We start from the raw sequence: 15326 nt of genomic DNA on the forward strand, positions 1-15326 counted from the left end.
AACTCAAACGTCACGGTGGAAGTTCAAGGCACGGTTTTGCATCCCATTTGTGTCACAATTATTCGATAACTTTGATAGCAAGCATTCCCGGGGAAATAACAATGGGGCGAGCGGACTTCTACAACGAGTTCGTTGAATTCGGCGAATGCGGGGGAAGAATCGAAGAAACCTGCCGCTTTGTATCGGGACAACTTGATATAATTTTCCAAATTGGTATGTCATTTGTGGAGGAATTGTCCGATAACATCGATAGAGAAATTCCTGGGAGCATAACAAGCAGCGAGCGGCATTCAATTCGATAAGCAGATTATTGATGAGCTCTACTAATCGGGAGTTTTCGATTTTTTAAATTCTTTTGAAGTCGAATTTCGAATCGAACTATTCCTGTCGTGAAGTACGTTCTTTCAGCTTTAATTCTAGCTAAATAACATGAAAAAATACTAGCGAAAATGCGATTTAAAATCGTCTCGAAGTTTCAGATTAAAATCGAGGCATTTTTCTTTAAGACGAGTCCGGCTTTTCGATTTTTCAATGTGATGCCGCTATTCTTTTTTAAGCGCCGTTTGTGTCATAATTATTCGATTATTCGATCATTTGTCACGAGTAAAGAATTATGATCAGCGTATCAGATGATTCGAAAGAAAGATTTCAGCAGCTTTGTGTCAAAATAACAGCATTATTTTTTTTTAGAAATAATCAAATTGAGATGTCACCTGTGTTATTATTATTATACGTAATTATTTGGTAATTTCAAGCAGCCTAACTCCGAAGTATCCTGTACATGCTCGGTGTATTTGTTGAAATTAAAAAGATTAAAGTAAACGTTTGCAACGATTCCAAACAAAGAAGCCTACATTTTTGTATGAGAACAATTCAGTTGCAACGAAACTGATAAGTCGAGGATCTGCTGACAAGAGGGCCGACTGCAATCTCAGTTTGTCATCTCCGTGACCTCGGCGCCCTTGCAGTTGTTCGAGACAGTCGGCCCTTTAGCATCACAATCGTGCGACAAATTCCTCGACAATAGCTGTCCCAGTGTGGCGATGTCCCATCTGAATGGAGGCCACGGAAATACACAGCAAGGAAAAGGGACAGGCTGTTCATTCATCAAGTATCGAAGTCCCTCGTCAGAAAGTTTGACAGGCTCCTCGTGCATTGCGGCAAGTAGTCGGCCCTTCACGCACACACTCGGTTTCGATCCGTTGTCAGCCAGGCAACACTCGTGGTAACGCGTGCAATAACTTGCTAGGCGAGTCCGCCAATCTAGGCTGTCAGTCGTTTCACGCACGCATCTAGGCGGAGCATGTCAGTCGTTGAAATCGACGACTTATTCGGCTCGCAATTCCCTGCAATTAGTTCAACGACGAAAGTAGGCGAAATTACCGACTACATTGGAGCCTCGATTATCCGTACGTCCGGTCGTGCGTTATTAAAGTACTTTTTAACTGTGACCGGATCGATCTAAAGCAACTCGTATGCAAAGCGATTTACGAATAAAGAATAAATCTGGAACTGTGATTAAAAGCTTTTTCTGTTGCGATATTTGTATTGATATTACATCGTATACGCGTCGTTGTTACAGATATCTTATTATTAGTCTACGGAATTTTATGAAAAATAAAAGTGGTCTGAATCAATAGCGTGAAACGCGAGTGAAATATAAAAATGCATTTCTTCAAAAAATTGATCTACACTGGCACCCCAATCTATCAGGAAATCCATCCTACTAGTCTCAGTAACTGGTCCAAAATTTTGCTATCGACCGAGGTGGACCAGTTACTGAGACTAGTAGAATTGGTTTTCCTGATTTTTGGGATCTGTCCGGAAATCCATCCTACTAGTCTCAGTAACTGGTCCACCTCGGTGGATAGCAAAATTTGGGACCAGTTACTGAGACTAGTAGAATTCATTTTCGGGATTTTTGTCATCTGTCCAGAAATCAATACCATTAGTCTCAGTAACTGGTCCCACTAGGTGGATAGCAAAAGTTTGGACCAGTTACTGAGACTAGTAGAATTCATTTTTGGGATTTTTGTCATGTGTCCGGAAATCCATCCTACTAGTCTCAGTAACTGGTCCATCTCGGTCGATAGCAAAATTTTGGACCAGTTACTGAGACTAGTAGAATTCATTTTCGAGATTTTTGTCATCTGTCCGGAAATCAATCCCACTAGTCTCAGTAACTGGTCCACCTAGGTCCATAGCAAAATTTCGGGAGGCGACCGAGCGAATGCGCCTTGCACCAGCCAATCTCGCCTCTTATTGGTCAGTGTTTTTCGTTAATAACTCGTAAACGAAGCTTCGGAGAAAATTTTCGCAAAGCAAAAAGTTGCTTCAAATGCTCTCAGGAACCTCCCATTTCCAGATTGCGAGACATTTTCGTGACACCCTGTATAATCGTTGTTCGAAGTTCTGCACATTACGAGTAACCGAAGCAACTAAATTCATAGTTAATGAATTAGTTTGATTCATATCGGTTAAATGTTCTCGAAATCGAAAGATCTCTTTACATGGTCTGTTTCCCGGCTCGTATCGAGCGTGTTCTTTCCGTTCGAACAGTTTCATCATATCATCCTATCACTTCTGATCCAGCGGAAGATAGACACAGTTTAATGGACACGGTCCTATTAATTCCCGCGTGATTGGACGAATTCCCGGCAAGTTTCGCTCGCGTATAAATATCGGCAGGGAGAAACATTTCACTGGTGCGCTAAACGCGTCGAATTGTTCCGCTTTCACCGCTCGCATCGTGCATTCAGCCGGACGGGTAGGGTCGCGGTCCGAGCGTCAAACAACAATGAACTGCTAATCAACCGGGCATGAATTATGGCGCGAAGATTAGTGGAGGGCGCGATTCCATTAACGGACTTCAATCGAGCATACTTTCGGGCTGTATCATTGATACGGTTGTAGCACGTTCGGGCCGCGCGCGACCCGGCCCGGCATCGATCATGCACAAGGTTAGGGGAGAACGGCGGAGGCTCGCGCGACGATTCGCGGTGCCGCTTGGAAAATGCTGTACAGGGGGATGAAAATTAATGCGACGCAGTTCGTCTGCATAATTAATTCACAATCGACGGTGGCTCGGGCTCGGGCCATCGACGTTATTTCAAACACGGCTGATTACTCGGCAAAATTGACCGCAAATTTCAATTATTTCGCGATCAACCGACCGGCCCGGGCCGGATTATTCGGCGCGCATTAACGCAATTACGGGCGGGCTCGAGGCGGCGCCGCGGCGCTCCGCCACGACGAACGACGTCGTTTTTCGGACGGAACGACCGCGCGACGGCCTCGAATCAGCCTCGAACGAGATTTTCCGGCCGCTCGTAAATCGGTGAACCCGCCGGGAACACGCGAGGAAAGCGACCCTCTCGGTCCCGCCCGGCACGGCCCACGGGCCGCGGTTACACAGCCGTGATTATCTTTATTACTGGCTGGACGTTGCGTGCAGACCGCCGTTCATCCGGCCCCGATACATCGTTAACATTTGTCTGGATATGCGAAATATATGTATGGAAATCGTGTGCACCCTGCCTCGGGGATAGCTCCTGATTAACGCTGGTTTCCCGGCCACCGTGCACCAGCCACGCCGACTGCGTTCTGTTCCTCCGCAGCTGGTCGCGCAACCAACATCCCTCCCCCGCCGCTGTCGGCTGTTATTAATGGTTATCTGTAATGGAAGACGACGGCCCGTGAATTAGAAGTTTGTTCTCGGGATAGGCCACCCCTGTGCTCCCTGAAGGATTTACCGTGACTTTGATTGTGCGGTCGCCGGCCGAGCTGCCGCCTCGGGTCAGCTGTTGACCTGTGCTACCGGATGCCCTTAAGCTTCTCTTACGCCGCGTACAAGCGAAGAATAATTTATTATCACCTTAATTATGCATCCTCCCGGAGGATTTCGGGATTGGAGCACCGGCTGATCTACAGCGCGCGGCACCTCGAAAATCGAACCGTGATTTTACGAAGAAACTCGTGGCTCGCTGTCTTCCTCGTGGCCGGCTGAGTCCTCAAACGCTCAGAAACTCCCGCGGGAAGACGCTTCAAGTCGATTCAGAACGACTTCCTCATGTTCGAACATTTCTCTCTTTGACCTACCGAGCAATCAGCTTTCGGGATTCGACGATTTAAGGAATTGTCTTCGAATACTGTCTGAAACCTCTGAGCGAAGATATCTCGAGGCAGAGTCTTCGAGCTTCCGTTTGAGCCACTGCAAGGTCGGAATATCCTATGGGAACGTTCTTCGAAATCACCTTGAAACGGACATTATTCCCCAAGCTGTCGATTTGTACATTTCGTCGATTCAACGTAATTATTTCCATTAGAATCAACGTAACTTGATCGCGAACTGCAGTTTTCTAGCTTCGATGCGAGGTCTCGAAAGTTCCAGCTAGCCTGCGAAAATATTCTCCAAAATCAACTTTAACGAACTCCTTAATATTCGAACGTTTTCCTTCGAGCTACTTGTCCGAGTTTCTCGATTTTTCATAACGATGTAGAACTTCCGTTCTGAACGAAACTTAATTCATTATTGACACGACACGGTCCGGGCTGTTGAAAACTTTTGCATTTGGCCGGCATATATTAAGATCGTTGCATCGCTATACATAAATGGATAGAACTTGCAAAATTCCAGACAATTGAGTTAATTTGTAAGATATGTTGCTTCATCCAAGATACGAGACATGTGTCTCCGTGAAGAGGTACATTACGATGTTTGTAGATGCAAATCTATCTTCAGGTAAAGCTGCTAAAATTTCGGAATATCGTCCTCTGCAATCCCCTCGCAAGCATTCCGGGAAGTTCCAAAAATCGTCGGAGAACCCACATCAAAATCGATCTGTCGTCCCCCATGAGACGCAATCATAATTCTCCGGTGAAGTTGTAGCACGTTCGAGCGGCCGTATAATTTATCGTGGCATTGATCGCGTGGTCATGCGAAGAATTTCAGCGCCGAGTGAATCATCGGTACATTCTGCTCGCTTCTAGACACTGTCCACCGCGCACAGAACACCGTCGAGCCGTATAAATCGTCCGTAGAAACCTTTGGCATTTCGAAGAACGTACGAATGTCTCTGTCCGGTATTATCGATTCGTCGAGCGCGGCGGAATGAAAATCCCGGGGTCGCCGTGTGTTCGCGCACTTCGCGTCGAATGAAGCCATAAAGCTCGTTCGGAAGCAACAGGACGGCGCGGGGAGCGGCGAATTTTTTCGGCTAATTCGTTTACCAGCAGGCTAAACGCGCGCTGTAAAACAGCGGAGCCGCGGCGAGGTTGGGCGCCGGGACACGCGGCGCATGGCATTACGTCGACGAGTGAGCGAAAATAGAGGGGAACCGGGTCTGAACGATATTTCTTCTGTTTCCAGGCGAGCACCCGGCGGCCATGCAACACGGCGGAAGCTGCGGCGTGGCGCCGACCATTCTGCTGGCGACCGTGACGCTGTTAATCGCGAACCTGCTGAGGTGAGCAGTCTCGTTGTGAACCGTGGCGACTTCGACTAAATAAAAACGAGCGGTCCGGTCGGTGTGAAAACGGTGCTGCCCACAAAGGGGTCGTGTTCCCTTTGGCCCGCGGGATCGGAACTAACGGTCGAGGAATAACACAGAGAGAGAAAGAGAAAGAGAGAGAGAGAGAGAGAGGGAGAGGGAGCCGATAGGCACCGTGGCTCTCGACCCGGGACAGATCAATCCGATCGCGCGAACGTGACACGTGGTGGACACTGTGCGCGATGGATCGGCGTAAGGAGGACTCGAAGGACGTCGCAGCCCCGATTTCCGACGCTCGGCCGAGCGATCGGGAGTGCGTCGACGAGTCGCCGACGAGTGAGACGTCGAGGAGCCGAGGCCGGCCGTGGAGCATCGTCGATCCGACGAAGACTGTCTCGACCGAACGGCTCCAAGTACCTAGACGATATTTACGGTTGAATGATGCGGCGTAGCTAGGATAAGTCTCTCGCACTCACTATCTCTCGATCTCTGTTCTCGCCTGTATATAAAGAAGGAGGGGTTCGTCGGCCTCGTTTGTACAGAACAGCGCGTCCGAGGCCGCCCGCCGGAACGTCGTCGAGCCTGAGCTTGCACGTTCCGAGCATCGGTTCGCAGGACTTTCCCCCACGAGAGATCATCGAATGATCCACGATTCTCGCCCAGGCTCGACCTTCGTTCGCTGTTCGACGAACTCCCGAGGCTGGAAAGCGATTGGAAAAGAGAGAGGGAGCCAAGCAGAGCTAGAGGTCGTCCTCGCGATATGTTTCTGTTTGCGTTGAGGAGCGAAATCGCCGGGGAACTGTGTTTAATCGATCGCTTTCCACGTCCCGTATCCCCTAGCGAACTCGATAGCGGCGATTAGTCGTTTGACGTCTTTACTGAATCATGCAATCAGACTCGGTACCTCGCAAGGATCCCGAGCGCCACGGACTGAACGACGTTAAACGATAGGTCACGTCGAATAGGTAAGGACATTATGTACATGTATACTTAAGAGTGGATAATAGGTATTCGTTGCGTATCGAAACGGGAGATGACGGGGATGATCGGTGGATGGGAGAAGCGTAGAAGTTTGTTGTCGTCGAGAGCGTTCGGCTGCCCGACAAAGTGCGCTTAAAACGGGCGACGCGCGTGGATCCGCTTAGAACACGACCGAAGGAAAAGGGCTCCGGGACTCTCTTATCAAGTGGATGGCACTCGATGAACCGAGCCGCCAGATGCATGGCCTCCTCCGCGGACCTACAGCTCGGTAAACGTTAAATTCCTAAATCGAAGATCACGGTGATCCTGCTAATCTTTCGTCTCGTCGATATTCTTAGTACCTCGATGTTCCCTATTGTATTTAATCGGACACCTCTCAGTCGATTCAGTGAGTTCCGGTCACTTATTCGAGTCTGGAGCCACTTTTCCGACGCTCCGCGAACATTTCTTTCTTTACACGCGATTGTACTCTCGCATCGAAAAGTCTTTCTAAACAGCGGGGAGAAAAGGCATCTACGTCGCCTACCGTCGATGCTCGGAATCATCGAAACGGCGGCAAGGGAGATCGCTCGGAAATCTGCCTTCAACGAAACTGCCTGCGAACTTCGATCAACCTTACGTTGCGACATCCCGCCAGAACTGTATCGCGCGAAAATGCCGAGGCAATTTAATCTCCCCCTTAGATTCTCAGTCCTCGCGAAACTGATCAATATTCACGGCGATTTTCTGCAGAAACGATTGATTCAATCATCGCGCAAATTACTGCCAGTGCAGCGGCTCGCGTTAATATTCGGGCAGCTTTTTGGAACGGAATAACTTTCTTCGAAATGACTTGAACGTTTTTTAGCTTAGCTTACGGTAACTGAAATGATTTTCTTATAATTTTGCCGTTACTTGCAACGACGAGGGAAGTAAAAGACTCGCGTTTCATTGTCGTTTTTGTCTCAGTCTGCAAGGAAAGTTTAAAAAATGCGAGTCAAGCTGCAGACGTTGAAACGTGTAAACATCACAAGATTTCTCGCAGCTTTTGGTCGAAAATTTCGATGAAATTTTCAGCCTGCAAATCACAAAGACCTCCGAAAAGAACTGTTTCGATTTTCGTTGCAAGCTCAAATAAAAAGTGAAAGAACGCAGGCGTCTTGTTCTCTTTCAGACCGTCTAACATTTCGAGAAAATAGTCGTTTCGTGTACCATCGAAACAAGTTATCCTGTTTCAAAAATGACGCTCGAGCGTTAACGCGAGTCGCTGGGACGTTTCGTGGGAGGTGCAGCGTATTTTTGGTGAGCTTCCTCGCGGACGAAGTTTGTTTTTCGTTTCGCCGAATGTCGAATCGTGGTGGCCGCGAGGCGGTGGCACGACGACGGCGACTTCATTACAGTAGATTTACTACGATGTAACGTAACCGAGTAAAACGATATCATAACGGCTAGCGTGGTTAAGGTGCGACTTTACCTTTAGGACTAACATAGATTTTTTATAATGTTGTACCACGACGGAGGTAGCGTGTTAAACACGGTTGTAAAACACTGCCGGGCGACGCGTTCGCGTGTGGCCGAGAGAGCGAGAGAGAGAGAGAGAAAGCGAGAGAAAGAGAGAGAAAGCGAGAGAAAGCGAGAGAGAGAGAAAACAAGAGAGAAAGAGAAAGAGAGAGAGAGAGAAAAAGCGAGAGAGACCGGAGAGCGTGGATCTCGAGAGGCGCGGATGCGTAGGATGTATCTCGCGGTATTATTCCTTCTTGTATAGTTTATATACGGTAATTTATGTCGTTGTGAGAGGACAATATTTTGCAGTTGACGCGTGAGGATCGCGCGACGAACACGACGGAAACACGACACCGTTTTCTTTAACAGGCGAGCCGAGGAAAAACCGAGGATCGCGCGTGCGGACTGATCGATGTGTGTGCGTGTGCCGTGTGCTTGTGTCGTTGATCGTCGATCGATCGGGCCAGTTTTTTTCGGAATGTTGATCGTGTGATATATTCAGAGAGTTTAGCGGTTCGAGACGGACGTTGATCGATTATAATGTTGTTGGCTGAGAGAGAGAGAGAGAGAGAGAGAGAGAGAGAGAGAGATCGGAGAGAAAGGGAAAACGTTGATCGGCGTGATTTCATTCGACTTTTATCGGGCAAACTTTTTTCTCGACCCCACCGAGTCTCGTTCCTTTGGCATAACCGCCGTTCGGATGATCTAGGTGCGAACGGACGCGAACGGAGCGACGCTCGCGTCGCGACGTGCCGACGAAACAATCGTAGCCCTAAATCGGCGGGGAATCGCGAGGGATCGGTCGCGCGGTTTAGGCGATCGGTTTAGGGGTGCCCGCGGTTCACGGGGTCAGGTCGTCCGTGACCGACGATAGGTAAGCCTAGATCGCATTGTACATACGAATTCATAATCGATAAACAAAAAACGAAAAATGTATCATGTTATAGAGGAACGTCAAGCGCGAATCAAAGCGGCGGAGGTAAAACGAAAGAAAACGACAAAAAAATGAAAATAAACAACGTAACACACACTCACACGAACTAATAAAAAAACAAGAAAAACAGAAACGAAATGTCGGGAGAACGGTGACGAACGGAGCGGCGACGAAACACCCGAAGTAACGGAACTATAATACTGTAAAGAAAACGAAAAAAAAAACAAAAATATTCATCGACGTGGATACTGTTTCAATAAATGTAATGATGATATAAAACGAAAACCAACTGAGATTCGTTCAACCCGATATCTTCTAGCGATCTATCGCCTCGTGTCCCGTGCTACGAACCAGGAATTCTTCCGGGTTCGCCTGTACAGAACGATTCTTATCGCCGCGTGTGTCGATGCGGTATGCAAATTAGTCGAGCGTTCGCAATTTTTGCCGGAACGCGCAGGCGATGGAAATGAGTTTGTTGTTTGCGCGACCGTGTTCGAAAACACTCGTCGGACACGACGAGTCGACGGTTTACGGACAGAAATAAAAAAACGTCGAGAGGAAAAGCAAAAAGGAAAATAAAGGGAGAGAGAGAGGAGGAGGAGGAGGAGACGGAGAGGGATAGAGAAATGGTGGAAGAAAAAAGAACGAGTGATCGATGGGGATGGCCTAAAAAATTCGAGGGACAGGACGCCGTCGCCGGTGCCGAAAATTCGAGTCCCGATGATTTATCATCGTCAACGCGGACGACGCGCGCGGCCGCCGCAAGAAGCGTCACTTAATCTCGCAAATGTCAAATTCTCCTCGGAACAGTTTCAGATTCAATCTCTCTCGAGCTCGCCGTGTTCGACCCGCGCGTCGAGCACCGGCGTCGCCGGTGCGAAAGAAAAAAAAAGCAGGAGAGACTCCGGGATAATACGCTTACGACAAAGCGCCATTACGTCATATTTCCCCAGACGCCGGAGTAATCAATTTCGTCGCCGAAAAACAATCGAGCCGGAGCGTGTCTCGCGACGCCCGACTTCACCAGGATCCGATACAATCGTTCGCCGCGGTCCTGTCTAACTCTCGCCGCCTCGACACGCCGGCAAATGAAAAAAAGGAGGATCCTGGCGCCTCTGCTTCGCCTCTCCCCCTCCCGAAACTGCCTCCAGCCACGCCAGCGTCCCTTGGCGTCCTTCTTTACTTTCCCGTTCGCCGGCGCACACCTGCCCTTCCACCTCCTCGTCCTTGTTTTCAGCGATATCCTTCCAGTTTGGGCGCCGGCAGTTCGTCGACCCTGGTATTTCATTAATCAGAGAAAGATTCGACGGTTGATTGATCCTCCGGTGCCATCCGAAAGCCATTTGAAATATTAGACCGGCGGGGTAAACGCCGCGGAAAACGGGGACTCGAGAACGGCGCTTAGTGTTTCGGAAAAAGGTCCGCCGCCGTCGTTGCGATCGGTTCGAGGACCGCTGTTATGGTTTTTTGCTTGCTACTCCAGATTTAGGGATTCGCAGGGGTCTCGCTAATCCGGCTGGGCGAGACGCCGCCTGCAAAAACGGTCGCAAAACCTATCGACTGGTCGGGACCGGATTTCGGGTGACCCTGGTCAAGCGATTCCGTCGTAAAAACCGTGGGACGCGCGGCGGCAGTGTCGATGGGTACAATTAAATCAAGGAACCAGCGTGTCGGAACAGGCTAAAAAGCGTTCGATGCATTTTCCGTGATTTAAGTTGTCGTTATAGTTGCGGACAGGATATTCTAAAGTAAAATCAACCGGACTAAAAAGTGATCGTATTCGGCAGTCGGAGCAACGAACTTCCACAACGAATTCCTGCACTTCGGTCAACTTCGAAACGAAGTCCTTTGTTCGGACTACAGTAGCCTGATTGTTCTATGGTCGATTTTACGTCCTTAGAATGTGCCAACGACCATTCGATTTTCATGGATCGTGTAACACGAACCGTTGCAAAGGACCTTTGTTTCCGAATTCGAAACTAGTAAAATTCTTTCTTTGTCCAACAATTTCAGCGACTTGTAAGTAATGCATGATTCTTGATTCCATTGAGAACCAGGAAACATTTCGAACATTCGAAAAAGATATCGGGGAACGTGCGAGGATTTCACTTTCGCCTCTCCTTTCTCGAAATATATCTCGACAATCGCTAGGACCCCGGCGCCCGAAGAAGATGGACGGGAACGAAAGGGTCCGTGGATCAGCCATTAGCCTGTCGCCGGGCCGTCGGCGAGCCTTCGTGGAAGGTTTGGAAAAAGCTTCGTCTCCCGAAAATCGGCCGACACCAGGTGGACCGGGTTCGTTCATTAATTGTGACAGCGGCGAAGCTGGAAACAGTCGTGTCCGCGGATAGCGGCGGATAGCTCGACAGGCTTATCCCGTCGTTCGTTTTCCCTTGGAGCGTGTGTAGGTGGGACGGTCTGCTAGAGCACGAGGTAATTTCCACGCGTGAAACTGGACCTCCGGAGAGCCGGGATATATCCGTGGTAACCGGTGGAAATGGAAAAAAAGTGGGCGAAGCTGTTGGACACGCTAGCTAGGCTCAGTTTTACATATCTGGCTCGGCCTGGAAAAATATATATACACATATATACATACATATATATATATATATATATATATATATATATATATATATATATATATAGTATACATATGCATATATACACATCTATATACATGTGCATATAGCGTTCGAGGCGAACGCGAGCCGTCTTTTAATAGTTGCACAACTCGCAAACCTTTTCGAACAACTCGTTCGACCGGTTTTCTGGCCGCTAATCTCGCGAGATTGCGCTCGCCTGTTCGACAGGACATCGGATTGCACGGCGTCTGATTACGTTCGACGGGTTGGTACCCTTGGAAAAATTGCGACGTGATCGGCCACGGTGTCCGGAAAGCAGCGGATCCTGATCCATAAGCGCTCGGTTTAGGTAATGTTTCACTGTGCGTAAGAAGCGATATTGTTGATCGTGATTTTGATTGTGCGGTTAGTTGCAGGAGTTCGGCGCCGGCTCTGTGGTCGACCTATTCTACTGCTGTCGACGAAGTTCCACTGCAAACAACATCGGTGCGCGGCGTCTTGGGCGAACAACACTCAGGTAGAAATGATCTTCTGTAATATTGATCTTTGCGCGGTTAACTCGATATGGATCGCGTTTCTCGGCTATACTATTAAGTTTTCGTCCGTGTCTGAGAGATTGCTTCGCCACTGGTGCTCGATGGCACGATGATAGGATTCGTAGCATTCGACACACAGTGTTCGTGCACCTTTCGAAACGCGATAACATTTTCGAAACTGCATCGGAGGACTTGAATTTTGTTATGTTAGAGCGACCAGTTTACCGGTGGCTAGAATATGCTTTCTTGCTTTTGCTATTACTTGGACTGTATATTTCTTAGATCGTTGACTTTAATAAAAAGATAATAGCAAGATTAAGAGAAAGTATTTGAGTCGTTGTATAGTGAACTAGGGTCTGTAACATTTAAAAGAAGTTCAAGTCATTTGGGTCAGTTTTGAAGATATTATAGCGATTTAAAGGTGTACGAATTACTAGTATAGTAAATTCTCTCTAATTATCCTTCAGCTTGCAAACAAAAATGGACAATTTGGGGAGCAGAGATACGATTGTACGAGCCTTGCACCTCGTTTTGATAACTGTTGACAATCGGAAACTATAAAAATTAACCGCGAGGTTCGAATAATCGTATCACCTCTTCCGTAATTGTCCATCTTTGTTCACAAGCTGAGGGAAAATTCGAGAGAATTTCTCTGTACTTTAACCCTTTGCAGTCGGAGACATTTTAACTCGACATTCAAAATAGTTTCTTCGACCTATGGTATTTCCATTTTATACAGCTTAATGCACTTTATACGTATGAAACTGCATTTTGCGACTCATGCAACAGTTACACTTTTAGCAGATTTTATATGTAAACCGACTTGATGATGTACAAATCACTTCGTTATGCGATACAATAGTTTTTAATGGCGTCGTAGAGTCGACACTCGAGCGCAAAGGGTAAATTGGCCATTGTAGTACACAGGAGTCTGTCGAACCACCAGGACCGGTTTCAGAATATTCCAACGAAATTTTTTAATCGAGAAGGCCACGCAATTATTGGCTCGTGCCACTCGCGCTGAAAGCTTACGGCACGCAGCCTCAACAAGTGTTTAAGTTCACGATTTATCGCGACGGGAACTGGGTTGTTGCATGCGAATGAGCATACACGGGGGTCCCCGGATAAGGGAATTTCCATAACGCTGGAATTTCAAAGAAGATCAGTAGTCGTAAATGAGATTGTTCCGAAGCAGATATGGGTCAGCTAGCTACGCGCGCCACTCGAGCAACGAAATTCTAATCCGGCATTTTTTATGCGGCCGGTATATATCCAACGAAAGCGCTCATTACATTCCGCCTCTCTCCGCAACTGCAACAACTGTTAAGTGAAAATTCAATCGGCCGGGAGTTAACGAGGAAATAAGTAGGTTAAGTGTGTGTCGAGGGGCGCGGGGGCGGGGACGGGATCGCCGCTAAAGGATGGCGAAAGCGATCGCCGAGGGGGAGAGGGTGGCTCGGGACTGTTAAAATATCAGCCGTCCATCGAACCCTGTTTGCCGATATTTTACCGGTTTAATTGTTTTTCAATAGTCGAGAGCAATTCCGGCTTTTCACGCGCGACAGCCAGAGGGGTTGGTAGGATGAGCGAGAGGGGGTTGGAGAGCAGGGAGGCTGCAGAAGTATTCCGGGCCCTGGCCATTCGTTACCGCGATACTGAATCGCGAGCTAACCGGTCAAGATGGCGTGCACCCCTTTATTGGCAACATAATTCTCCTATTGCCCGGGAAATTAGTACGTGACTCGTCCAATCGACGGGGAAAATTTGGCACGTGAGCGAGCACTGCGATCGCCACGATTGCAGAATCTCGATGCAATTGCATTTTTCCTGGGCTCCTCTTGCCCGGGGGACAGCTCGTATTAATGACAGAAACTAATGAGAGCAACGCTAAGTGATATTAACTGTTTCTCATATTCTGTTAAATATTTCACGTTCCTTTTGGTTCGATTATGAAAAAATTCTTACTTATATCAAAGACATCATCACATACAATTTGAATATATTACGAAGTAATATATATATATATATATATATATATATATATATATATATATATATATATATATATATATATATAGAGAGAGAGAGAGAGAGAGATAAAAAAACAACATTTAATTCGTCGAAAGCTTCGGACGTCACTTCAACGGGGCGCATTAATCGACACACTTACCCTGTCATTAATGTATTACATCCAACAAGAAACGAATGGACGCGCGTTCCGGCGATTGAAATTTCGAAAAAAACGCGGCTGCCGCGTCCCGTAAAAAGTACGTTAATCTATCGTTGAAATAATATATTTCGCGGATTCAGCGGGAACTGTTGAGTAGCGAGAAAAATTGTAGCCGTTGCAATTTTCAATGGAATTACAAGCGACAGCGCCGCGCGCCGGATTACTTTGCTAGATTGAATTTTTATCGAAATCGCATCACTTAGCGAAATTTGGCAGCGGCCGGTGGCTTTAAATCGGCCCAGTTTTTCGGGGCTGTTCACTCGAACGAATTCATCGAATCGCCGGGTCGAACCGCGACTGGACGGTGGACGGAGGGGGGAGGTGGAGGAGGAGGAGCGCGAACGGACGACGGGGGATGAGTTTTCGGATCGGGTCGTTGCTGTTTATTCGTTACAGCGAAATTGAATCGCGAGTCAACAGTGCAGGGTTACAAACACACTTTTTACCCCGGGGTGCGTGGAGCGCGAGAGCAAGAGCGGCCTTCTTGCTCCCTCGTAATGAGCAACCAGGCAAATCACGGTGAAAATTAACTGTCATTTCCCGGTCGAAGTGATCCATTGATTCGTCCGGTTCGCCGGAGCCCGGAGAGCTAAATTAATCCCGCGGGACACACTCTTCCCATTCGAGCCGGTAATCACGTCTCGCCGAGTTTCGAGCCGGTTTTTCTGTCCCGTCCGTTCCAGGAATTTTATTCGGGGCCGAGGAGCAGAAACGAAGATCCAGGAGGGAGATTGTCGAAGCGGTCCCTGTGCGGAACGCGCTACGAATTTCCTGTTATCCCAGACCCCGGGCCCGATCAGTATGATCTTTAATTTGAGCAAGAATGAAAGACTGGAAGCTGGAAGATACGTGAAATTTATTACCGATGGACGATGCCGCTAACGAATGTGTCCCGCGGGAACGGAACGGCTGGACAATGCAGTTTTCCAATTTTCACCCTGGCCCGCCCCCGGCCTCCGCCGCCGACGAAACCGTGTGAACCTCCGTTCGACCTCTCCGGTCTACCCAGTCCTCCGCTTTTCACCCTTTATCATCCGTAACCCGAACAATCATAAAGCATGTTGATTCACGGCCCGCCGTAAATTTAGCGTT

The 15326-nt window shown here is 48.1% G+C and overlaps 1 protein-coding gene across 6 annotated transcripts in view; it reads left to right on the forward strand.

Moving 5' to 3' along the window:
• The window catches only part of LOC117223693 (zwei Ig domain protein zig-8), a 249541-nt gene extending 240370 nt beyond the window's left edge, over positions 1–9171 (forward strand). For all 6 annotated transcript variants that reach the window (XM_033476107.2, XM_076521231.1, XM_033476111.2 and 3 more), the window contains one exon: positions 5369–9171. In XM_033476107.2, the coding sequence (XP_033331998.1) occupies positions 5369–5469 (101 nt within the window). In that variant the 3' untranslated portion in view covers positions 5470–9171. The remainder of the gene's footprint in view (positions 1–5368) is intronic.
• Positions 9172–15326: the final 6155 nt, after the last annotated feature.

Source organism: Megalopta genalis, chromosome 4 (assembly GCF_051020955.1).
Source record: "Megalopta genalis isolate 19385.01 chromosome 4, iyMegGena1_principal, whole genome shotgun sequence".
Lineage (NCBI taxonomy): Eukaryota > Metazoa > Arthropoda > Insecta > Hymenoptera > Halictidae > Megalopta > Megalopta genalis.